Here is a 26,125-nt window from a genome sequence, read left to right as displayed (position 1 = left end):
TGACCAGGGATAGAACTTGTACCCCTGCATTGGAAAGAGAAGTCTTGACCACTGGACCATAAGGGAAGTCCCAGGGGCTAGCTTTTAGAACTTGGTGATTTCTGTTTAAGAAAAAGAATACAGGGGACTTCTCAGGTGGTGTAGTAGGTAAGGATCTGCCTGCAGTTCAGGGGACATGGGTTTGATCCCTGGTCCAGGACGATTCCACATGCCACGGAGCATCTAAGCCCATGCGCCACAACTACTGAGCCCTCAAGCCACAAGTACTGATGGCTGTGTGCCTAGAGGCTGTGCTCTGCACCAAGAGAAGCCATTAAAATGAGAACCCTTGAACCACAACGAAGAGGAGTCCCGGCTCACCAGCACTAGAGGAAGCCTGAGTAGCACTGAAGACCCAGTACAACCAAAAATAAATAAGTAAATAATTAAAAAAAAAAAAAAAAGAATACATAGACTTCCCTGGTGGTCCAGTGGTTAGGGTGCTACACTTTTGCTGCCAAGGACCCAAGTTCGATCCCTGGTTGGGAAACTAAAATCCCACAAACCTTGCAGTGAGGCCAAAAAAAAAAGAATACAAATTTAAGAAAACAAACTTAGGTAGAAGGCACTTGTACAAGTAAGGGTCTTGAAGCTTAAATTTTATTCACTTCTTGATAAAACAGCTTCTAAATGGAAATCACACAATCTCCAAAGATAATGAAGCAGCAAACCAAGGGGAAGATTAGAATGCAAAGAGATTTTTTTTTTTTCCCTTCACTGTGTACCACCCTCCTTGTTAAAACTTCTCTAAAGCACGGAAGGTCCATCCTCCAGAAGTATTTCCGCAAAGATAGTCCTAGAGTTTTTCCTGAGAACAAAAACGCAGGTATTTCTGCTTTTGCTGGAATGTCAATGTCAGAATGAGATGGAGAAGAAATCAGACATTTAATGAAGACGGACTAAGTGGGAGCCCAATGTCAGGGAAGGGAAAGAAATCCAGAAGCAACAAAATCCAGTCAGGTGTTTAAGTGGATACTGAAGAGTCAAAAGTAAAACACACCAACTTATAGTCTGTTTTGAGTTGCAACATCAGGATGAAACCTAGATACGGGACAATTGTGCAGCACAAACTCAGCTCAGCTCGTAAGAACAGTGTGACCTTCCCAACACTTGACCAAAGAGCCACTGGAACAATAATGCTATTTTTTTTTTTTTTAAAGGCTGCCAACTGCCTGGGGCAAACTCATTTCCAAAGAGTGACCTCTGGTGGACAGGAGGGTCATTGTTCACTGGAACCGGGAATTTCCTGACAAGCGTGGTAAACCCATTTCAACTTGCGTTTTACAAGAGACTTCTGGGGTTTTGTTTAAACTTGTGATGTTTAAAATTTTTTTATTAATGTTTCTTGTTTCAGTAATCCTCATAAACAGGTCACTCACAAGACATATTTTGTATGCTTATATAAACTTTCAGCACCACTATTACAACTGCTAGTAAACAGTTCTTTTAACAAAATTGTAGTTTGGAATAACAAACTGGTAGGAGACACTTCTAAATTCTTTTTTTCTTTTTTGGCCACACCACGTGGCTTGTGGGATCTTAGTTCCCCCACCAGGGATTGAAATGGGGTCCCAGCAGTGGAAGCACAGAGTCCTAACCACCAGACTGCCAGAAATTCCCTAAATTCTTGATAAATACAACATTGTGCATTTCTCAGATTTATTGGTTCTATTTAATTCTCTATTATAAAAGAATCACAAATAGTGGTTATAAAAGTAATCAGGAAATGAAAATGAGGTCAGAACCATAAATTGCAGCCTTCCTTTTGAAGGCTAACTTGGCAGGGTCTATTAAAATACAAAAATCTAGGACGTTATTCTCTAGATTTACTTACATAAGTGAACAGAGATACATATGTGAGGACACTTACTGTGGCAATTATCATAATTAAAGAAAACAATCTAACTATTCATCTATAATAAATTATGGAATAGTCAGATAATTAAACATATGCAGATATTTAAAGGCTATGGGAAATCCGTATTTTTTACTATTAAGACTTTTAAAGGAAACTTTAGAACAGTGTTATGTATTAAAATCCCATACATGCACGAACAAGGGCTTCTTTCCCAGGTGGTGCTAGTGGTAAAGAACCTGCCTGCCAAAGCAGGAGATGCAGGAGACTTGGGTTCACTTCCTGGGTTGGAAAGATTCCCTGGAGTAGGAAGCGGCAAACCATTCTAGGTTTCTTGCCTGGAAGAGTCCATGGACAGAGGAGCCTGGCGGGCTACAGTTCACGGGGCCGCAAAGAGTCAGACACGACCAAGTGACTGAACACAGCACACACACATGCATGAACATAGTATATTTATGCACATTTGCAGAAATAATTATTGAGTGATTGCAGCTTTGCTCTTTCCAATCACTGATTTTGCTTCACTATGAACAGCCATTACTGAAAGGAGATGATATAACCTTAAAGTTAAGGACACAAACTCTGGGGATTTCTCTGCTGGTCCAGTGGGTTAAGACTCCACATTCTCAATGGAGGAGGCACAGGTTTGATCCCTGCTCAGGGAACTAAGATTACTTACCCCTTGAAGCAACAACAACAAAAAACACACACAGACTCTGAAGGCAACCTGCCTGAGTTCAAATCCTGGTTTTATCAACTACAGTCTATTAGTTAAGTTCTTTAGCCTCTTTGTGCCTTAGCTTTCCCATCTGTATATGGGCTGATAAATTCTGAGGATTAAATTAATTCATATATACAAAGCTCAGGCTTCCCAGGTGGCGCTAGAGGTAGAAAAATAAAATAAAATAAAATCCTTCTGCCAAAGCAGGGAACACAAGAGACCTGGGTTCAGTCCCTGGGTTGGGAAGATCCCCTGGGGTGGGAAATGGCAACTGACTCCAGTATTCTTGCCTGGAACATTCCATGGACAGAAGAGCCTGGTGGCTATAATCCATGGGGTTGCAAAGAGTCAGACACGACTGAGTGCACACACACAGTGCTCAAATACAAAGCACCAGAGTAGTAAAGCTAAAAGTACTCTACCACTAGCATTTTAACATACAATTTTTAAAATTAAGTGTTCATATATTCAGGGAAATTGGGTGGTCCTAAGAATTTTCTGTACTATCTTTGCAACTTCCTGTGAATCTATTGATACAATTATTTCAAAATAAAAGTTTTCAAAAAGTTGCTTAAAAAAAGCAACTGATGTAAAAGATGGTCAAGACATAATGTTAACTGAAAAAAAAAAAAAACCACCAAGATGCATAGTAATCCCTATTTTGTGTAGAAAAATGGGAAGGGGAATAAGTATATATTTGCTTATGTAAAATGCAATTCTAGAATAGCACATTAGGGATAAATAGCAGTGGCTACTAAGGAAGTGGGCAAATGGACTTTAATTTGAAACGAAGTGACTGTTTCCCAAATATTATTTTAAAATAAGAGCAGTAACAATAAAGAATCACAAATAACACTTCCATCAAAGCATAAAAGCATTTCCATTTGTAACAAGTTGAATAACACCAACTTGACAAATTACAATGATGAAGTATTCTTCCAATGGGCTCATTTGCACTCAACATGTTAAAATTCAACGATTTTTTTTTTTCCTTAGTTTTTTGTTTTTGGTTTCAGGAGGTTTTTTTATTATTAATTTTTACTGGAGTGTAGTTGCTTTACAATGTTGTGTTAGTTTCTGCTGTACAGCAAAGTGAATCAGCTCTATGTTCGATCCCCTTTTTTGGATTGCCTTCCCATTTAGGTCACTACTGATGCATGAGTAGAGTTCCCTGAGCTATACAGAAGGTTCTCATTAGCTCTCTATTTTATACACAGTATCAATCATTCCTTACTTTTTGAAGGGAGTTGAAGTCACTCTTTCAGCTTCAGCTACACAAGGGTTTTGGAGTTGACAGCTAGCTTGTAGACTTAGTGAAAATCTTAATGACTGAGCGACTGAACTGAACTGAACTGAATGACACTTCTAATTGGAAGCTTTTGAATTGAGGAAGATAAGGAGACTCTAGCATAAGAAGCACATGTTAAAGACTTCCCTGGGTGGTCCAGTGGTTAGGACTTAGGCTTTCACTGCAAGGGGCCCAGGTTCAGTCCTTGGTCGGGGAACTAAGATCTTTCAAGCCACAGTTCAGTTCAGTTCAGCCACTCAGTCGTGTCCGACTCTTTGCGACCGCATGAACTGCAGTATGCCAGGCCTCCCTGTCCATCACCAACTCCCGGAGTCCACCCAAATGCATGTCCACTGAGTTGGTGATGCCATCCAACCATCTCATCCTCTGTCGTCCCCTTCTTCTCCTGCCCTCAATCTTTCCCAGCATCCGGGTCTTTTCCAATGAGTCAGCTCTTCACATCGGGTGGCCAAAGGATTGGAGTTTAAGCTTCAACATCAGTCCTTCCAATGAACAGCCAGGACTGATCTCCTTTAGGATGGACTGGATGGATCTCCTTGCAGTCCAAGGGACTCTCAAGAGTCCTCTCCAACACCACAGTTCAAAAGCATCAATTCTTCAATGCTCAGCTTTCTTTATAGTCCAACTCTCACATCCATACATGACCACTGGAAAAACCACCACCCATATTCCAACACAGCCTCTATATCCCAACAGGGGATGCCCAAATAGATAGCAGGATGCTGTAGGGACCAGTGAATAAATTCTCCAAAATTCTTGACATGGAATATCAATATCAATTCTTGATATTTCTCTAAGTTCCATCTCGTCTTAACTCCATAAATGTCTTTTTAGCAACTTAAGGAAAATTATGCTAGATGCTATGATAAATAACACTTACATCTCAGTGGCATAAAGATTTTTTTGAACTATCACAGTTCAACGTGAACTGAAGGTTGGGGGAAACTTCTCCACATAGTCATGTAGGAATCCAAGCTCTTATTTTAAAACTTTTTATTTCTTTGGTTGCACAGGATCTTAATTGTGGCAAGCAGGATCTTCCATCTTTGTTGTGGCTTGCAGGATCTAGTTCCCCACCAGGAATTGAACTCAGGTCCCCTGCACTGGGAGTGCAATCTTTAACCACTGGACCACCAGGAAAGTCCCAGAATCCAGGCTTTAAGAGCCAACGTATGACTTCCGGGTCATTCTGGAAATTGACATCCAGTCAGCACACGGGAAACGAGTGGAGACTCAAACCGAATGTAACCCCAGCAAGGTTTTTTTTTTTTTTTTAGAAGTTGGGAGTTATGTTTTATTTGGTGGAAATTTTAAGGGCTTTAAGCCAGGGAGACAGCATCTCAAGTCACCCTGAGAGAACTGCTCCAAAGAGGTGAGGGGAGGAGCCAGGTTATACAGAAGATTTTCGACAAAGGGCAGGTAGTCTTAACATTAAAAGGTAAGTAGGTTTAGTCACTCAGTCGTGTCTGACTTTTTGCAACCCCAAGGACTGTAGCCCACCAGGCTCCTCTGTCCATGGGATTTGCCAGGCAAGAATACTGGAGTGGGTTGCCATTTCCTCCTCCAAAGAGGTATTTTTTTCTTCCCTATGTCACTGGCCAGAATTCAATCACCTAGCTGCAGGGGAGGCTGGGAAATGTAGTTTAACTGTACATCTCAGAAAAAATTTTTAAATTTAGTGAATATATATCATTGTCTCTGCATAAGCAGCTACTAGTATTATATTCTCCTCCTTTAAAGTTATCATTTCCTGTTTCTCACTGACCTTCACAGTAATCCTTGAGCTGCATGGATATTATTCCCAGTCAATGAGGAAAATGCACTTCAAAGAAGACTTGGCTGACCTGACTAGATGGATACTAAGGCAATGAAGCAGAATCCAAAACCCAAGTCTTCCCCACAGCGCTACACCTCCCATCCAAACCGAAGGAGACACAACTTGCTCCAGTACTCAGATCCGTCAGACCCTCAGTAAATTAGTAGCTTATGCTTATAGCTCTCCTACATAGTTTATTTCCAAAAAAGAAAAAAGTTCATCATCAACTTATTTTACCAGCAGTCGTAAAGTTATAAGGTCTACATGATAAAATTTTAATGGAGAAAAATTTTAATGGAAATATATTTGGGGGAATAACAAAATTGATTGTATACAATTAACTCTGGACACATTTCAGACATTATTTATTTCAAAAATCGCCTCTCCCTCTTCTCTCTTCTGGAACTCCAATCAGATATATATTGAATTTTATCCTATCCTCTATTTACCTCTTAAATTCTCAGGTATTTTCTTTGCTACTTTCTGTTACTATCTTCATATTTTCCACTTTGTTAATTCCATCTGCAGCTCTTGTCAAATCTACTCTTTAATCTGTCCAATGACATAATTTATGTTCATATCCAGATGTTCAAATAGGTTTGTTTACAAGACTCCTTTTTGATGGTTTAATCTTCCTTGTATGACCTTTTTTTTTTTTTCTTTTGACATTTGAGTCATTTCCTGCTCATTTTGTGAAGAGGCCCCCGGCTGGTGAATGTGAGGTCTCTGTGCTCATTTGTCTTCACACCTGTCACTGAGCGAGCCTCCAGGAGAGTGGTGGAGCCCCTGGAAATTTGGGGACTCAATCCAGGAACCATTGCCCAGGCCAGTGGATCTACATGTACACTTCTTCCTAAAAGTACCTTTCAAAAGCATCTCTCATTTTGCTCAAATAAATATCTGGAACCTTGGGCATGTAATTCTTCTGTTTAAAAAAAAAATCTACTAACCTGCACTCATAATGAACTATTTTGTGATTATAATTTTAAAAGTACATAATGGAGAATACTTATGGGAGGTGCATATTTACGGGAAGCCTTGCAGCCTGGACCGAGAGAGATTTCTGCAGATGTTGCTGATTTTTGTTTCTGTCAGTTACTGGCATTACTGGCCCAAGTTCCGATTTTTATGTTAACTTTTTGCTTGTGACTCCTGGAAGTAAAAATTCAAACCCAAAGCCTGTTTGTGGTGCTGGCATGATTACAAGTTTTCAGCAGAGACCTTTTCTCTACCTGGTGCTCAACTTTCTTGCTTGTGCCCACACATGTGCTTTCTTAGTCTATTTTTTTCCTGAACCATGTGGCCTTTGGAGGGCTGGAGCATAAGCTTTACAGCCTGGACCCCTAGGGATATGGTGAGCACTCCCACGCCCTCTCCCGCAGTCACAGAGCCACCTCAAAGCCTAGCTGCTCTGGCCATCAGTGCCCCCATTTGTTTCAGGATTCTGGGCATTTCCCTTGAGAAAGTCAATTCCTAGGCAGGTTGATAAGAAGTCCGGGAGTCCCCAAGGAGAGAGGGGTCTGGAATTTTTGAGGAGGAGGAAAGGACAAATGTTTTTTTTTTTTTTTCGTCTACATTCCTTAGGATTATATAACAATAATGTATCCTGCTTGAGTACAGTTTCTGGAAAAAACCTTACAGCTAATGCTGTTATCTTGAAATTACGGGAGTGGGTCTAGTGAGGTCTTTACAACCTCCATTCTTTTGATTCACTGTAATAAGTAATTAAAAAGTATATAACTCCATTGCTAACAGTAGCAAGGGGGCATTCTTTCTGCCCCTTCTGATGTCTGTGTCAGAAGCTTTCTCTAAACCCTATTACACAAAAGCTCTGAGCGATCAAGCCTCACTTCTGGCCCTGGATTGAATTCTTCTCCTCCGGAGGCCAAGAATCCCAGCATCTTCTATGGTTCAGCAACAACCTTTCACCCTCACATTTAATCCACCGAATGGGTGGAAGGAGAAGGCCTCCATCCTATGCTTGTAATTCCATAAAAATATCAGCAAGCAATGGAAAGGAACACCCATCGACAAATGGAAGCAGATGTGTTTTTGAGGAACGCATTAGAGATGAAGCCCTTCTTTTAAAATTTGCCTTTTTATTGTTGTCAAGGTAACACAATTTGGGGAGAGAAATAAAAGAGACTACCTAAACAAATAAAACCATCACATAAGCTGATTTAAAAAAAATAGGATCAGTAGCACAGGTTTGGGGGGATTCAATTTTTATTAAATCAAGCTTTTAAATCATATCCACCTACAGTCTGTAAACAAACGTAGTACATGTGTAGGTAAAAGGCTCTTAGATAAGAGCTAGTGGAAGAAACCGAAGATTCCTTGGTACAGAGGCATCTCATCACTCCCTGGGCCGATGCCATGGGGCCACATGATAGCTAAGACTTAAATAAAAACCAGAAGGAGTTTAGCTTAATTCCACCTGCTAGGATGGATATTGTTCCACATTATAGTAGGCTGGATTATTGCAAGGCAACAGTGTAGTTTTTACATTCACAGATTTGGCTGATACAATATAAGTTAAGCTTCTTTTCTAGATGTTTCCCTCCCAAATTACCATAATTAGTAGTAAGAAAGGTGAATTAAAATAAATGATGGACCACAGGTGGTTATAAAAATATATAACTCGTAGAGTAATAAATATCTACAGTTAGCAAAGCATAAACTTATATAAAATTTACCTTTTTCTATATGTGCAGAATATCATAAGTATGTTCAAAAGGTACAGTCAGAAGACTTGAGAAGGGTGAGAAGGCATTTTTAAAGAAAAAACACTCAAGTACAAAACCCAGAGTCGGAAGCTGAATGCAGATGAAGAACATACACAAGACAAAAATCCGAATCCTCACATCTGATGATGCTACTTGACAGACACCACGATTAGCTTACAGCCCTTTATGTATCTTAAAAAGTAACTTTGTTACTTATGTACAAACTTTTAAAAAGATTAATTATGAGACAAGCAAAAGTTGATTAACAGTGGCACTAAAATCGATGAAACATAGCATTTTGTGTGCTTTCGTATTCTTCTATGTATAGAAGTTTTTAAAATTCCCACCAAAAAAAAAATCTAGTTTACAATCATCCCAGATATAGAAGGGGAAAAAAATCCCAAGCTGGAAAATAAAAAAGGTCAAGATCTCGAAGTGATTGAAAATCCATGAAAATGTAAAAGACATTCATACATTTCCTTAACACTCATTCACTACCATGTAAGGTAACCGCAGTGCTATCTTGAATCCAATCACATTTACAAAGATACAGTAATTTCCGTTCTAATTCTAGAATTAAAAGCACTTAGTCCACACAGTGTGCGTTTCAGCGAAGTTGACATCCACTTGGCTGTACCTGAAAGTGTCGCCTTAAAGCTTCAGCGAAGACTGTGGCAGACCTGAACTTTATATAAAGGTGCGAATGAACAATACCACAGGCAGTCATTCATTCTCATTTCTCACAGACAGTGAATATACTTGCACTGTCCTGTGGTTGCCTCAGTCTGGAATAGTGTTCCTTGGAAACTTTGGTAAGTTTCCTTGCCAAAAAAAAAAAAAATCTGCGTAATCTGTCTGGGACTTGCCGGGTTAAATAAGCATGTTCTATGAACACACAGTCTATCCCTTCAGGAGGGGTGTACAGACAGGGCTTTTCCCAAACTCACTGGATCTTGCCAGGGAACACCAGGACCACTACTGGATCCTGGGACACTGGTTTCCTGTGGAACGTGGTTTGAGAAATGCTAATCTAAATAATAAATTTTCTACAGTAGTGGTTCTCAGACAGTAGACAGCATTGAAACACACAGAAGGCATGTCAAGACAGAGATACAAGACCTCACTTCAGAGGCTGGGGTCGGGGAGGGACCTGGGAACCTATGTTTCCAAGAGACTCCAAGTGGAGCGAATGGAGTGAGGTCCACACGGAGTGAATCCTTCTAGACAAGGACCCATACAAGCCTCAACTGCAGAAAGCTGCCCACGCCCTCAAGAAAGCCTGGGGACAGCATCTGCTACGACCAATCAGCGGGAGTTCAAACCAGGCCAGTGACGGCTGAGCCTCTGGATCTGGCCCTTCTCGTCAGATGACCAGGCACGGAGACTGTACCTTAGAAGAAGAGTAACAGCTGCCCCCTTTCAGGGGATCTGTGAGGCTTACAGGAAATGTGTGAACGAAAGTACAACCTGACAAGAAGCATCACACCACGGTAGCTAATCAGAACGCAGCAGGAACATCCCAGGTGAGTTCTTGGCCTTCCGCCACTGCTGTGCCTTTACCCAAGTACATTCTGGTAGCTAACAAAGAGAAAAGAGGCTAAAAGTGCAGAAAACTGCAATGAGTGGAATATACAGATGAGTGGATTACCTAATCAAAATATGTAATTACTTTAAAAAAAAGATCAACCCACAATTGAAGTAGTTAATTATGCTGGCTCTGAGATAGTGTTTAAGTTACAGTATGTTGATCTTTGAACCCCCTCACTCATCTACTCTGCCATGTTAATAATGCTTGTTACATTTTAACCTTGAGAATGAGAAAAAAAAATCCTTTGGTGAAACTCAAAACTTTTAGCTGCGATAGTTCCAATCTTGTATGCTACCTCGGTGGGAAAATTTCAAAAGTGATTTTTTAAAAAGGGCCTTTAATTTTGGTTCATAGAAACATCCATAGAATGAGAAAGGAACACACACTCACATGGTCACATATGTGCGTCTAGATGTTGCCCGGTAACATCTTAGCCAATGAACTTCATCTTGCAATTCAAAAGTGAACCTGGTAAAAATTCATACACATCCACGATGGGATGACAGTCAAGCATACATCTTTGTTGCCAAGTCCTGGTTTCCACCATTCTAAATGTCTGATACAAAAGGCAGGCCGTTTCCTGATAGGTTGCATGATTCACTCTATATATGCTCTGGATGGCTCTGGAGACAAGACAACATCTCTTGAACGGGCCGGCCTTCATAGCAGATCTGGTACACTGCAGTGAACAATGGAAACCTGATTGGAGGAAAGAGGATGGGAAGACAAGTTAAGCCATCTGGTCTACCTCACAGAACCAACCAGTCTTTCTGTCCTGCCTAACAGACTGCAGACTAGCATGCTACTATTGGAAAACAAAGCACCCTCCTTCACATCCCTTCCTTATGTGGTCTGCAGGGAGCCTCTACACTGTGGCTATAAGAACCTGGTACAACCTAAACCATCCTCTGGTTGCTTGGAGTGTGCTGTCTACAGACCCGTCCAGGGGTACTCTTTACAGGGTGATTTGTGGTCACCGACATCAAGAGTTGTGGCTCAGGCTCTTGACCAAATCTGGAATGGATTCAGGTTTATGTCACTAATTTTAAAAGGCTGGAGAATAAATTTTAAATTGTAGGGAGGTACTGCTCTCGCTTCTCTGAAACGAATCATCCAAGGATGAAGACGAGGCAGCCCACACAGCACCATAAACAACGGAGGCCTGGAACGCTCCCACAAGAATCAACAAGGGGACTCACGATTAGCAAAATGCTGATCTCACTTGGGAAGCGGAATTTATCCTGCTGTTTCTTCTAAGATGCGAACACAGGTATAAATGACAGTTTGAAATGGATGAGGGAACGAAGGAGTGGGCTACTAATCCATTATAAGAAAAGGTAACATTATCCCAGGGTACTGCTAGCTCACTCGGTAAGTATCTATTTTTTTAAATGCAGAAATCACTAAGGAAATAACTAAGTAATGTCAACAGGCTTTCAAACCCATACACACTGAATCACGAGAATCTTAAAAACCATTCTGAAAGTTATCTAGTTAAGCATTCTACAGTGATAACGTGATTTAAGAACAGGAAACAGTGCTGATAGGTTACATGTCTTTATGACAGTCTGTCACTGTGGGTTTTTTAAGGTGCAGAATATTCTGGCATTTTTCAGTCAGCTAGACTTAATAAAATCTTTGATTTCACAGCCTATTAACTTTGGGCAAGTTTCACAACCCCTCTGTCCCTTTGCTCATCTGCAGAATGGGACTGGACACTCAGGATTGTTTTATTAAGTGACTTTACGTGTGAGGTGGAAAATACAACACCTGATACATGATGTGTGTAATAAACAGCAGCTTGTAAATGCAGCCACATCGCAACCAAGGGTTCTAGGCTATCCAAAAGGACAGGGCCTAAGCCTAGTTTTGCTCACCTCTGCATCAAAACGGCCTGGCCCAGTGCAGGCAAGAGGCAGGTGCTTAGTGAGTGTCTGTCGAATGAATTCTTGTGAATGGGAGTCAATGCCAGGAGATTTTAACTCCTTCCTTTGTCCTTCCATGACTTAACTTTCCTGTTCCTATGATGAGAACAACTTGCATGTTCCTCAAGCAGAGTGGCAGGTGATGAGTACCAACCAAAGCCATTCCCAACCCCTTCTCTCCTTACTGAGGTTGGGAATACCCTATCTCAGCCTTTCTTTCACACCAGAATTGGCCAAGGAAGAAAGTTCTAGCCAGCAAGACAGAATACATCTGGGAGGGTTTCTGGGGAAGATCTTTCTCTCCTTGAGAGGCACTGGACAAAAATATCTGCTAGACCACCCTTGCTCCATGCTGCTGAGTACAGTTGTGAGTATGTGATGCCTGGAGCTGCTGCAGCCACCTTGAGGCTTTAAGGAACGGCCAACAGGATCACTAAGATTCTAACCCAGAGACACTGAGACAACACCAATAACATCTACCTCTGGAATCTGTTATGTGAGAAAAATAACTGTATTGTTCAAGGTGTTTTAATTGGCTGTTGCTCGTGAAGCCAAAAGCACTCCCAATGTTCACAACTAGCATTTTCAAAATGTGTTCTGCAGATGAGATGATGACAAGTCATACGGAGCAGGGGGGCTACATTTCTATTGACAAGTAACTTGTTTAACCTCACAATCACACTATAAGGTAGATAATATTATCCCTATTCTATATATGAGGAAACTGAGGCACAGTTTCTGATTTTTCTAGCTAACACTAAACCACTAGGCTATAACGCCCATCTAAATGCTATTTTCTATCATTTAAAATGTTATGGGCTTTCTAGGTAGTCCAGTGGTTAGCAATCTACCTTGCAACGTAAGGGACACCAGTTCAATCCCTGGTCTGGAAGGATCCCACGTGCTGTGGAGCAACTAAGCCTGTGCACCACAACTACGGAGCCCTTGAGTGACGACTACTGAGCCCGAGTGGTACGACTGATGCCCGTGCACCTAAAGCCTGTGCTCTGCGACAAGAGACGCTGCCACGAGGACAAGCCCGCGGACCCCAACGAAGAGCAGCCCCTGTTTGCAACAACTAGGAAAAGCCTGCATGCAGCAGTGAAGCCCCGCCGCAGCTCAAAAGTAAAATCTTTTTTTTTAAAAAAGGACTTATTTCAGGACCACATGACATCCAAAAATAAAATAAAAGACTATAAAGCCAGTTAGATCAGTTTGAGGAACTCTCTAAAGAAGGTAAAAAGCGAAAAGGAGGACATGGAAACCATTAACAGAATGAAGACAGCCTACGGGATGGGAGAACATATTTGCAAATGATACGACTAGCTCATACAACTCAACATCAGGAAACAAACAACACGATTACAAAATGGGCCTAAGAACAGAATAGATATTCTTCCAAAGAGGAAATCCAGATGGCCAACAGGCACAGGAAAAGATGTTCAACATCACTAATCATCAGAGAAATGCAAGTCAAAAGGGACATAACCTCATAGTTGTCAGAATGGCCATCATGAAAAAGAACATAAATATAACAAATGTTGGCACGAATGTGGAGAAAAGGGAACCTTATTACACCGTTAGTGGGGATGTAAATCGTGTGTCGCCACTGTGGAAAACAGTAAGGCGGTTTCTCAAAACACAGAACTGCCTTATGTCCCAGCAATCCCACTCCTGGGCATATATCTGAAAAAAACAAAAGCACTAATTTGAAAAGGTACGTGCACCCCAATATTCATAGCAGCATTATTTACAACTGCTAAAATATGGAAGCAACCTAAACAGCCATCAACAGATGAATGGATAAAGAAGATTTGGTACACAGAAACAATGGAATACTACTCAGCCATTAAAAAGAATATTAATGAATATAACCAAAAAGATGCAGACTCACATATAGAGAAGAAATTAGTGGTTACCAGTGGGGAGAGGGAAGCAGGGAGGGGCAAGATAGAGGTAGAAGAATGGGGTGTACAAATTGTTAAGAATTCAATAAGTTACATGGATATATTTTGCAACATGAGAAATATAGCCAATATTTTATAGTAACTGTAAATGGAGTATAAACTTTAAAAGTTGTTAATCACTATATTGTATACGAGATTGGGGGCAGAAGGAGAAGGGGATGACAGAGGATGAGATGGCTGGATAGCATCACTGACTCGATGGATGTGAGTCTGGGTGAACTCCGGGAGTTGATGATGGACAGGGAGGCCTGGCATGTTGCGATTCATGGGGTCGCAAAGAGTCAGACAGACTGAGTGACTGAACTGAACTGAACATACAATGTTGCACAGCAACTATACTTCCAAAAAATAAACTAGTTAAAAAAAAAAGTGAAGGTCTTCCCTAGTGGTCCAGTGGTTAAGACTCCACACTCCCAATGGAGGGGGCCTGGGTTCGAACCCTGGTCAGGTAACTAGATCCCACATGCTGCAACTAAAGATCCCTAAAGCTCCCACATGCTGCAACTGAGATCTGGCATAGCTAAACAAAAAAATAAATTTTAAAATAACAAAAAGGGAAAGGAAGACCAAAGACAATGTTTCATTAAAAAATGGACATAAACCTATCGATCAACTATCCCACTAATGGAGACTGAGGGCTTAGATGCTTCAGGCCTCAACAAGGCAGAGATGTACATGTGTTAGTCGCTAGGCGTGTCTGACTCTTTGTGACCCCATGGACCGTCAGGCTCGTCTGACCACGGAATTCTCCAGGCAAAAATACTGGACCGGGTTGCTAGTTACTTCTCCAGGGGATCTTCCAGACCCAGGGATCGAAGTTGGGTCTTCCGCATTGCAGGCAGGTTCTTTACCATCTGAGACATCCTTGAGGCACAGAGATGTGTAGTAGTATACATAAACGAGGCCCCAGCCCTTTACAGCACTGTTACCAGCTGACTGTACCCCAGCCCCCTCAATTCACCCAATGCCCCAGCACCTCAGAATGACTGTATTTAGAGATGGTGCACTTAAAGAGGAAATTAAGTGAACAGGGTTCATTAAGATGGGCCCTAAGCCAATATGGCTGGTACCCTTATAAGGAGACTGGGACAGACACCAGAAGACACGGGGGTAAGACGCCACCTACAGGTCGAAGAGAGACACTTCGGAGAGGTCAATCCTGCAGATAGATATCTGACTTCCGGCCTCCAGAACTGTGAGAAGACATTTCTGTTGTGTGAGCCACTCTGTCTGAGGCATTTTGCCTCTGGAGCCCGAGCAGACAAACGCCCGATACTCGCACGTGGCCGTAAAGACAGGCAGAAGGACACTGAAGAAAGCAAATTTCACGACAGCATTGAAACCCAGACAGCTTTAACGTTTATCAAGGGGAGACTGGTTAATAAACAGAAGTTCTCCCACACTGTGGAATGTTCTGCAGACAGTAAATGAGACCTCTGGATGCAGATGTTGAACAATCTTCCAAGCATACCCTGAAGTGAAGAAAAGGGACAGAGCAGACTGTGGAGTCTGTCACGGTCACACAAATGGAAGCACCGTGTGGAAAGCTCAATGAACCCTGAGAAAGCGGCTTCTGTCTGTGGTGGGGATCAGGGCCCACTTTTCCTTGTGCGCCTTTTTGTATGATTGCAACGTTTTTTTGTCCCAGAAGCATGGTCCCCCTCCCAGACTTGAAAAATCAAAGTAAAATTGTAAGTTTAGCAGCAACACATTAGCAGCAATAGTGTCTACACCAGGGATGTGGCAAACCACGGCCAGAAGTACAAGTCTTGCCTGTGACCTGCTTTTGCCCCACCTGCAAGCTAAGAATTATTTTTACATTTTTAAAGGGCTATTAAAGGAAACAAAGACTATATAGGCAGAGGCCTGTGTGTGGTCTACAAAGGGGAAATTTTGTGATGTGATTCTCTGCACAAAAAGTTGGCTGACAGCCGCTCTAAAAAGTAATTTCAAAGTACGGGAAGTGATTTAAGTCCACAGGGTATGGAAAAGGTTCTCTAAGGATACACCCAGGCTGGCTCATGGGCCGTGATGGTTGAGATGCTCATGAAGGGGGTGTCCAGGTAGGTCAAACTGCCAGCAAAGACACACAGCAGTCTGAGAAAGAGGCGCTTGGGGCAAGAGAGGTCCACTTCCACTAAACAGGGCTCACAGGACGTGCTGTTAGAAGCCAAGTTGGTAACTGGACTGCAATGCCAATCTAAGGACTGTGAATCTCATTCTCAAAGAACAAGAGGTCTCTGAGTTAGAGGTAACCACGGCAGTCATCTGGTCTACCAGTTTGAGTTGGTAGATAAAAGGCACAGAAAAGCTAAAAACATGACCTGCCCAAGACCACACAGCTGGCAAGCCATAAGGCCACTGGCCTCCCCCACAACACTCTTTCTACAGCAGGGAAGGGAGTAGGAAATGAAGGAAGACCAGGGTGATGATGGCTGGAATGGCAGAGAAAGAAATCTGGGTAAGAGGTGGCACCAAGTGAGAATGGCAGGACTTAAGCTCCACCCGAACTACTGAGGGACTCGACATTCAGCCTGGGAGAAGGGCAGGGACCCCAACCCAACTGCGACCTCATTCAATACAGGCAGGACATGGTCCATTTCAGCTCAGTTCAGTCGCTCAGTCGTGTCTGACTCTTTATGACCCCATGAACTGCAGCACGCCAGGTCTCCCTGTCCATCACCAACTTCTAATCAGAAGGAAATGGGACATGACTACGGAGAAGCAGTTTCTCCTGCTTGGTTACATCTGCTTTTAAACAGGCAGGTACTGATCCCAGAACACCTGTTCCAGCCTGTATCGTCCTGCAGTTAGAGGGCGCACAAAGACTCACATCGGCCAACATGTCAATTTGGAATCCTATCAAAGGACTGGACCCTAGCCTGTCTGTGATGTCCTGGGATCCTAGGGTTTGATCTTGGTTGCACACAGATGGTACTTTTTCCTTTTAAAGCAGAGTATGGATGGGCACACCTGAAAGGCGAGGAGACTGCAAGGTTCCTCATCGCACCTTAACACAGGACGCCTCCGGTGCTAGAGTCCCAGGGGGACTCGTCCTTCCTTTTTTTCTGAATTGCTTGACATTTCATTAACAAGAGTGATCTTTTTATTAAAAGGACAAAGTAACCTTTATTTAAAATTTTTAATTAAAAATATATGACATGTTTTAAGTCATGTTAAGTCATGCTTTAAGTCATGCCGACTCTTTTGAGACTCCATGGACTGTAGCTCGCCAGGCTTCTCTGTCCATTCTTTCCTGGCAAGAATAATGGAGCGGGTTGCCATTTCCTACTCCAGGGGATCTTTCCCACCCAGGGATCGAACCAGGTCTCCTGCTTGGCAGCCAGATTCTTTACCCCTGAATGACCTGGAAAACCCATGTGCTGCTGCTGCTGCTGCTGCTGCTGCTAAGTCGCTTCAGTTGTGTCTGACTCTGTCCGACCCATAGACGGCAGCCCACCAGGCTCCCCCGTCCCTGGGATTCTCCAGGCAAGAACACTGGAGTGGGTTGCCATTTCCTTCTCTAATGAATGAAAGTGAAAAGTGAAAGTGAAGTCACTCAGTCGTGTCCAACTCCTAGCGACCCCATGGACTGCAGCCTACCAGGCTCCTCCATCCATAGGATTTTCCAGGCAAGAGTACTGGAGTCGGGTGCCATTGCCTTCTCCGGGAAAACCCACGTAACTCTTACCAAATACCTGACAGGGCAAGCCAGAATCTCAAACTCCTATTTTGTCTTGGGTTGGCCAAAATGTTAGCTTGGGATTTTCCGCTGATGGAAAAACCCGAGTGAACTTTTTGGCCAACCTGATACTGTGCCTAACAGCGCTCATTTCCCCTCCCTCATTTCGGACTTTGGGTAAATGCCTGTTTTCAGGGCAGGCAGACGTTTCCTGCCGTAGACCCTCACAACGCACGAAGGTCAGCACTGCTCTGCTAACTTCCTGTCCCTGCCTGGCAAATGCCTGAGTCAAGCACGGACTGCGCTCATCAGCGAGCAGAATGACAATTGATCCTCTGGCCTCACGGAAAACGGGGCACTTACTTGTCGAGCAGCCCCTTCTGTTTGAGGATGCGGTACACCTCGGCTGAAGTCTGAGGTCCTTGCAGCTTCTGTCCATTCAGCATCTCCTTCTCCAGTTCTTCGATGGTCTTAAAAACAATGAATGAACATAACCTCCTGTAACATCTAGAGCATCACTTAAAAAAAAAATTTTTTTGGCAGTGCCGCATGGCATGTGGGATCTTAGTTCCCCAACCCGTTCCTCCCCATGCCCGCTGCAGTGGAAGCTCCAGTCTTAACCACTGGAATGTCAGGGAAGTCCCTAAGGCATCACTTATTTTAAAAGCAGGGTAAGGGGAGGGGAGCAGCAGGCCAAGGAAAGGGAATAACACACAAGGTAGAGGGCGTAGCACTGAAGCACTTGTGAGTGAAGGCAGGTGGGGGTGGGCAGGACAAGCCCCGCACACACAGCCTCCGTGCCCTGGACAGCGGCTCTTCCCCAGCCCGGGATCCCCCAACCCCGGGTTACCTTGCCAGTCCTGGCGAAGGCCTCGGCCACCTTGCGGTTCCGGCCCCCGTAGCAGGTGGTGATGAGATCGGCCACGCCGCAGCTCTCCAGGAACGTGGCCGTGGACACCTGGCCTTTGCAGAAGATCCGGGCAAAGGCAATCATCTCCATGAGCCCCAGGCGGATGACGGCGGCTTTCGTGTTGTCGCCACAGAGGAGGCCGTCACAGAACCCGGCGCCTACGGCCACGATGTTCTGGGGAGGAGACAAGAAGCGGGGAGATGCCGTCATTCACACGCACACTGCGGGAGAGAGTGCGGGGGAGGCGGGGACGAGCAGAGGCAGGGATGCCGGCCAGCTTCCCCGGGTCCCACAGGACCCAGGGTTCCACTCTTGTACTCTGAGAGAGAAGGAAGGAGGGAGCCGCTCCCATTCACGGGGCAAACAGCCCAGCGCACTCTGGAGCCTGGACTCAGAAGGAAGCATCCGCCAGAGAAAGGGAATGGCGCAGAGGCATCTCCAGTTAAAGTACAGACTTTCTTTTTTTTTTTTTAAATAAATCAAAGGCTTTATCCAACTATAACACTGAAAGAAAAGTAGTCAAGTCATAAGTGCAGGGCTCGATGAAGTTTCACCAACGACACACTCATGTAACCAGCATCCTGATCAAGGAACAGAAGGTAACCGGTGCCCCAGAAAGCCCCCTTCAGCGCCCCCACCGAGTCACCCCAGCACCAAAGGTCACTGCTCTCCTGACTTCTAATGGCACACATTTACTTTCCCTGTCCTAACACTATGTGAGTAGAATCATACAGGATATAATCCTTTGTGTCTATCTTCTCTGTCTCAATCCCACATCACATTTGTGAGATTCAGGCGTATTTTAATGCGGGACACATTTATTTCCATTGTCGCACTGTATTCCACTGTGCAAAATCAATGCAATTCACCGCTTCAGGGGGTTGGCACTGGGGTAGTTTCCAGTTTGGAGCCACTGCAAATAGCCCTGCTATGACACTAGGTACGTGGCCTCTGGTGACCCCAGGCAGGCATTTTTGTTGTGAGCATCCTTGGGGTAGAAGTACTGGGTAACGACGGATGCCTATGTGTAGATCAAGTTTCCGCCTTTTGTTTCACTTGATAATCCCTAAATTAGCAATGGTGAAGCGCTGGCTTATTGTGTTGCTCTCTGCTGGACACCAGGCAGCTCGGACACAGACCTGCCTCTTCAGAAGCTGATCGCGTAGTTCGGGGATCAGCCAATCAGGGCCAAATGACTGGTTTTGTAAGTCACACTGTACTGGAAACTTGGCACCCGGTTCAGTAACGCATCGTCTGTGGTTGCCTTTGTGCTGTCAATGGATCTGAGTAGTCATGCAGAGACTCATAACGTCTGCAAGATCCACATTTTCTATGAAGCTCTTCTGGAAAAAGTTACCACTCCTGACTTAACAGGGAAATAAAATGTGTGCACAAGTCACCGTGATGCTCAGCAGAAAGTGATGTTATTCCATAAGAGGCAATGAAGGCCAGGTGTCAGTTCAACTCACGTGTACTGAGCAGGGGCTGTGAGAAGCCCCGCTGGGCCCTGGAGGGGCAGAGGCTGCCCTGGGGTGGGGGTAGGGTGGGAAAGCTGAAAAGACAGATGCAGAGCTTGCTCTCAAGGAGTTGACAGTATCATTGGGAAAAGACAGTAAAGCACATCAAGAGACAGAAGGATCAGAATATGTAGAGAAGCTTCATTACAAAGCAGGGAAGCCTGCACAGAGGAGGTGGCATCTGAGCTGGGTCTCAGATCCTATGTAAAACCAGACAGTCACATACACCTGCGTGGTAGTGGGGGACACTCCTCTGGGACACCGGTCGAGCCCTCAGGTTTCTGGCCCTTTCTACATTACCAGCTTCCTCTTCAAAAACACTCAATGCAGGAAAAATGCAAGTATTCTGTCTCCATCTAATCACACAAGCATTTTTTTCCATAATGCCTGATGCCTGTATAGGGATTTGTGCCTTAAGAGATCTTAAAATATGAATCCAGTTAGTAACAAATGGGAAATAAGCTAAAAGAAAATAAGCCCATTTCTTCTCCATTCACCTGTTTGGGCCCAGCCCTGGGTGTTCCGCGGCTTCTGGTCTCTGCCCAGTGTCCCCTCTAAAAGGTCCAGCTGTTCCATCTCAAGTCGGCGGCGCTGAGGAACATCTCCCAGTTTGCTATCAGCATCTCTGCCTCTCCTCTCATCTCTGCACACAATGTTGCCAGATGCCAAGCACGCCCAGCCAGGGGTCAGCCTCCCCTCCCATGGCTGCACACGCAGCGGGTGCTTGGGGCTGAAAGTTGCCACCAGGGAGCGGTTGTGACCCTCAGACTGCACTGCCTGTGCTACCCTTCCTGCCACGGCAGCCCAATGGAGGAAGCCACGGTGAGATGGGAGACGCACAGGCACGACTTCCAGAGGGCCTCCGGTCCTCAGCCTGCTTGGCTGCTGGGTGACCCTGGGATAATCACTCCACCTCTCTGAGCCTTCTTGGCCTTGGTTGTTAAATTCGGGGCTTGGGTAAGATCTCTCAAGGCCCTTCTGGTGGTGGCATTCCTCCAGGGAAGCTGGCTCAACTGTGGCCCTGCCCTGGGACTGCTGACAGCAGGAAGGCCCTAGGGCAGCAGAGAAACCTAAGGACGTGCAGGGGGAATGACCACAGAGGCCGCGAGGCCAGCTGTTGGAAGAGCCCACCACATGGTTTTATGGAAGTTACCATGGCAATGTGCCCAGGCCTAGGTTCCAGGTGGTTAGACTGCTACAATGGCTCTCTGATGCTTCCTGGGCTGTGCCCCTGGTGTCCCCCCTTTCCTCATGACACAACCCATGGGAGTCACTGGACAAACCAGTTCCAGCCAACGTGTATGGACTGGAGGGGAGAGAGCAGGGACTTCCTTTCAGCAAAGGGTTCCTGTACTCAGAGGAGAGAAAGACTACTTACAAAGTGCCTACAGCGAGCCCACCAGGCCACCGCCCATGCGGTCTCATCTGAATTCTCACTGGCAACCCCAGCAAGTGTGTGTCTGTCCCCTTAGCTGGTTCAAATGGTAAAAGATCCATTTGCGATGCAGGAAAGATGAGTCTGACCCCTAGGTTGGGAAGATCCCCTGGAGAAAGGAATGGCAACCCACTCCAGTAGTCTTGCCTGGAGAACTCCACGGACAGATGAGCCTGGTGGGCTGCAGTCCATAGGGTCGCAAAGAGTCGGACACAACTAAGAGACTAACACTACACTTTAGCTGGTTCCCAGGGTCAACGGCTTGCCAAGAACATCCCTCTGGTGACTGACATGGTCGGGACATGCCCCCAGGGCCTGGCTTCACAAGCCCACTGTTCCCCTGACTCTGCTCCTCCCACGGTGTGGCCACCGTGGCCTAGCCATTCCCACCAATCTTGGGGTCTGAGAGACCTTCCTGAGACACCCCTGCAACCAGATATCAAAGAGAATTGCCCCCTGGGAATTCTCTGATGGTCCAGTGGTTAGGACTTGGTGCTGTCACTGCTGGGGCCTGGGTTCAATTCCCGGTTGAAGAACCAAGATCTTGCATGCTGTGTGGCAGGATTGGAAAAAAAAAAGTATTTAAAAAAAAAAAAAAAGGGCTGCCTCCCAGGCCTGCAGAGAGACTTGGGAGGTAAAAGGGGGAGGCCTGGGAGGACAAAAAATTTATGGGAAAGAATAGTAAAAACAACAACAGCTTCCCTTAATGAACTGTTTCTAAGTACTTCTATATTATTAACTCATTTAATCTTCACAACACTCCTACAAGGCAGGTTCTGTTACTATGTATAATGTGAGGTGAGGACCCTTGGGCACCTGGGGTAAAGGAGCTCGCCCAAGGTCCCACAGTCAGGACCAGTCAGGAGCTGGGTTTCGAACCCTGACAGCCTGGCTCCGTCATCTCTCCTGGGAGCAGATCACACGAGGCTGCTCCAGCCAGCAAGTGGAACACACAGAGGGGCTAGGACAGCAAGATCTGAACTTTCTAATAGGAAGAGCTGACCCCAATCAACAGGAAATACTGAGGCGAAGGGGTGAGCTCTTGGTCACTGGAGGCATCCAAGGAGGAGCTGTATGGATGAGTCCTTAGCTGCCAAACAGTGCTTCTGACCTTCTGCTCAGAGAAAAGGCAGAGGAGAGTGTCCCCCCTCCGTGGTCTGGGGACACACAGGTAGGGACCACTTCCCAGTTTCCCCTGGACGTCTGACCTCCCCACCTCGGGGAGCAGAGGGCCACTGCAGAGTCAACCCCTCCCTCCTCAGGGGACCCAGGGCCAGTTTAATCACCTTAAGATGGATCTTGAAATCTTCCCTCTCTCCCCTACCACTTATCACTGTCAAAAGAAAAATAAACACACTGAGGCAGTCAGATTGTGTGTGAATAGCAGCCAAGCAGATGTACTCTGAGATCGCTCAGCTGTGAAATTTATCATTATCCGCTGTGCATTCAAATCTGCTTTAAAGTATTCTAGAGCTAAAAATACCGTGATTTTCAGAAGACAGATGTGCTGAAGCCCTTGCCCATTCCCCGGGGGGTGGCAACACTCAGAGGCACCCTTCCTGACCTGTTGTCTTTGCAATCCTGCATCACAGCGGGTCCACGGGGCTCACTGTCTTTTGTTTCCACCCAAACTGTAAAACTGGAGGAGCAGCCCACGCTACCTGCAGATTATGCAAACACTCCCACCACCTCAGAAGAACTGCCCCACTGAAACCCAAGTCAGAATTTTCTGAGTCCATCTGACTCTTCCCAAGGTCACCTCCAAGTGCATCTATCCTAGAGGAAACCTGCAGAGTGGAGGCTAACTAACTGCAGGCAAGGTATCACCTGTGGTTTGTAGGTCAAGCCCTGAGTAAGGTCACCCATCTGAGATGTCCAGGAGGTCCAAGGTCAAGTCCACACTCAGCCCCACAGGTTGGGCACCCTGACGAGAGGTACGTTTGATACCTGCTTGTCCAACAGAGTGGCCACTAGACCTTGAGACTCACGAGACTCATGTGACTACTGAGTCTGAAATGCTGCTACTGTGACTCTGAAACAGAATTTTGAATTTTTTAAAAGAGTTTTAATTTGCACGTAAATGAAAACAGCCACATATGCTACTAGGTGCTAGCTGGAGCCTTGGCTAGAAACTGGGTACCAGACTGACCCATAGCACATTCATCACAGCCAAAGGCCTGGAGGAAACCCACACACCCTACAGCTAGGGTGGTGAGCCTCAGTACAGACAGCCCTGCAGAGAACACTGCGCATCTGTGGCAGAGGTGATGGGTGTCTCTCCCAAAATACTCTCCTCTTCTAGAGCCTGAGTCCCTGATTTTCATGCAAATGTATTTTTCCCAGGGGGGTGGAAAAATTCTCAACCTCCCTTGCAGCAGGGAGTACAATTAAGTACTGCTGCTGTTGCTACTGCTGCTGCTAAGTCACTTCAATCATGTCCGACTCTGTGCGACCCCATAGACGGCCGCCCACCAGGCTCCCCTGTCCCTGGGATTCTCCAGGCAAAAACACTGGAGTGGGTTGCCATTTCCTTCTCCAGTGCATGAAAGTGAAAAGTGAAAGGGAAATTGCTCAGTCGTGTCCGACTCTTAGCGACCCCATGGACTGCAGCCCACCAGGCTCCTCCATCCATGGGATTTTCCAGGCAAGAGTACTGGAGTGGGGTGCCATTGCCTTTTCCACAATTAAGTACTAACTGCCTATTAAGATGAAGCCAGGGACTTCCTTGGCAGTCAGTGGTTATTTAAGACTCTGTCTTCCCTTGCAGGGGGTGTGGGTTCAATCCCTGGTCAGGGAGCTAAGATTCCACATGCCACAGGGTATGGCCAAAAAAATAAAAAATAAAGCCAAATGTTACACTGAAACTCCCCAGAATGCCTTAAGTCCCATGCCCTTTGTCTTTGTTTCTTTTTTCATCCTGTTGCCTAGAAGGCAGATGTGATGGTTGGAGCCCTGGTCACCATCTTAGAACATGAGGACAAGGGTCATCTCTCATGAGCTGGAGGGAGCCTAGGTCCCTGAGAATTTTGTGGAGTGGAATATTCATATGGAATTAGGATTTCTGCACAAGAAAGAAAGTTCTACCTTGTTCAGTCCCTATTATTTTGGGTCTCTGTTAATGAAACAATCTTGATAAACCATTTATTAAAAATAACAACAGGTTGAGCTAAATACTTATGATTTTTATACTTTTCTGTATGAAGAACATCTTAAAAGTTACATTAAAAAATACACCCCAACGGAAAGAAGCCAGACACAGAGGAGTACATACTGTATATGTGTATTATAAAAATTCTACAGTGAACAAAAGCAGATTGGTGGCTGCTGGTTTGGGAGGGAGGAGTAAAGTATAAAGACACTTATGGAGTTGCCTGGGGTGATGGAAATGTATTTGAGTGATGAAGTTCAGGGTGTATATACCCAACTGTTAAAACCTATTGTATCATGTATTTAAATCAACACCATTTAATGTACATGGATTTTGCTTAAATAAGTTCGGTTCAGTCACTCAGTCGTGTCTGAATCTTTCTGACCCCATGGACTGCAGCACGCCAGGCCTCCCTAAATAAAGGTGATATTTAAAAAAGAATACTCACTTACCAATTAAGAGATTAATGTAGCTAAGAGATGAAGGACATTCTGAAGGGTGTAAGATGCACTGGTACAAAATGATTTTGTATAATTCCTTTGAATGTTCCTTTTCTTTCAACATTGTAGGGAGCTGTTATCTTTCTTTCTCTCCCCGCCCCACCTCGCCCTTTTTTTCTTTTTTGGTACCTCAAACGCCCTCACGTTTTTGAGCATGAAAAAAGTGTACTTGAAAACTTTTTTAGAATAGAGAACATGACTAAAGGTTGTTACTGTGAAAAAACTAAAACATCCAAAAAAGAATGATTATATGTGTATAACTGACTCACTTTGCTGTTTAGCAGAAATAAACACAACACTGCAAACCAACTATAGTTCAAAAAACTTTTTTAAAAAGGTAAAACATAAACTACTTGAAAAGTAAGATGCACTTGTTTTAAAAGAGGGGACATGGACATACTTGTGCTTACTAAAAAGACTGGAAGGGTAGATGACAATCATTAACAGCAATTATCTCAGGATGCAGAGATCATTAGTCATTTTCACTTTCTTCTCTACACCTCTCTGTAGTATGGAAGAATACTACAGAGAGGTATAATCAGGAAGAAAACAAAACTATTAATTATGTAATTAAGGAAAAATAGGCCCATGTGCCCTTGCTGGGCAGGCTCTAGCAAGAGAGGACTTCATTTCATTCAACCGCCTGGACACAAACGAGAAAAGTCAGGTCATCCAGAGTAACCACAGAACCCCGGACGGATTCTTCAAACCCACGTTCACGTTCTGACCGAGCTAGTATTTGCTACATTTGAGTCATTCACTCTTTGGCGCTCTGCCTCCTTATCGATCCGATGGGATGGTTAGCCTCAGTTACTGCCCAAGAACCTGCCTCTCAGTTTTTAAAGCTCCCAGCTCTGATGCAGGCTGGCAGGAATGATGGTAACCACTCCTGGTTGAAAGGAAAGCCAGGGGCAGGATGATAAATGGTTCTCAATCCCCATCTACCGCTGCCCCCAACGAACCACTCTGTCATGGTAGCAGGAGGCT

The 26,125-nt window shown here is 44.7% G+C and overlaps 1 protein-coding gene across 1 annotated transcript in view; it reads right to left on the bottom strand.

Moving 5' to 3' along the window:
* Window positions 1–7,819: 7,819 nt before the first annotated feature.
* The window catches only part of GPD1L (glycerol-3-phosphate dehydrogenase 1 like), a 64,072-nt gene continuing 45,766 nt past the window's right edge, over window positions 7,820–26,125 (bottom strand). Inside the window, exons 6-8 of the mRNA XM_019984891.2 lie at window positions 18,479–18,712; window positions 17,992–18,098; window positions 7,820–10,753 (exon numbers count right to left, since the gene is read on the bottom strand). Of these exons, the coding sequence (XP_019840450.1) occupies window positions 10,657–10,753; window positions 17,992–18,098; window positions 18,479–18,712 (438 nt within the window). The 3' untranslated portion in view covers window positions 7,820–10,656. The remainder of the gene's footprint in view (window positions 10,754–17,991; window positions 18,099–18,478; window positions 18,713–26,125) is intronic.

The sequence above is a fragment of the Bos indicus genome, chromosome 22, assembly GCF_029378745.1.
Source record: "Bos indicus isolate NIAB-ARS_2022 breed Sahiwal x Tharparkar chromosome 22, NIAB-ARS_B.indTharparkar_mat_pri_1.0, whole genome shotgun sequence".
In the NCBI taxonomy this organism is placed as follows: Eukaryota; Metazoa; Chordata; class Mammalia; order Artiodactyla; family Bovidae; genus Bos; species Bos indicus.
Note: the sequence above shows the minus strand (reverse complement) of the source record. Positions and strands in the feature narration are given on the sequence as shown.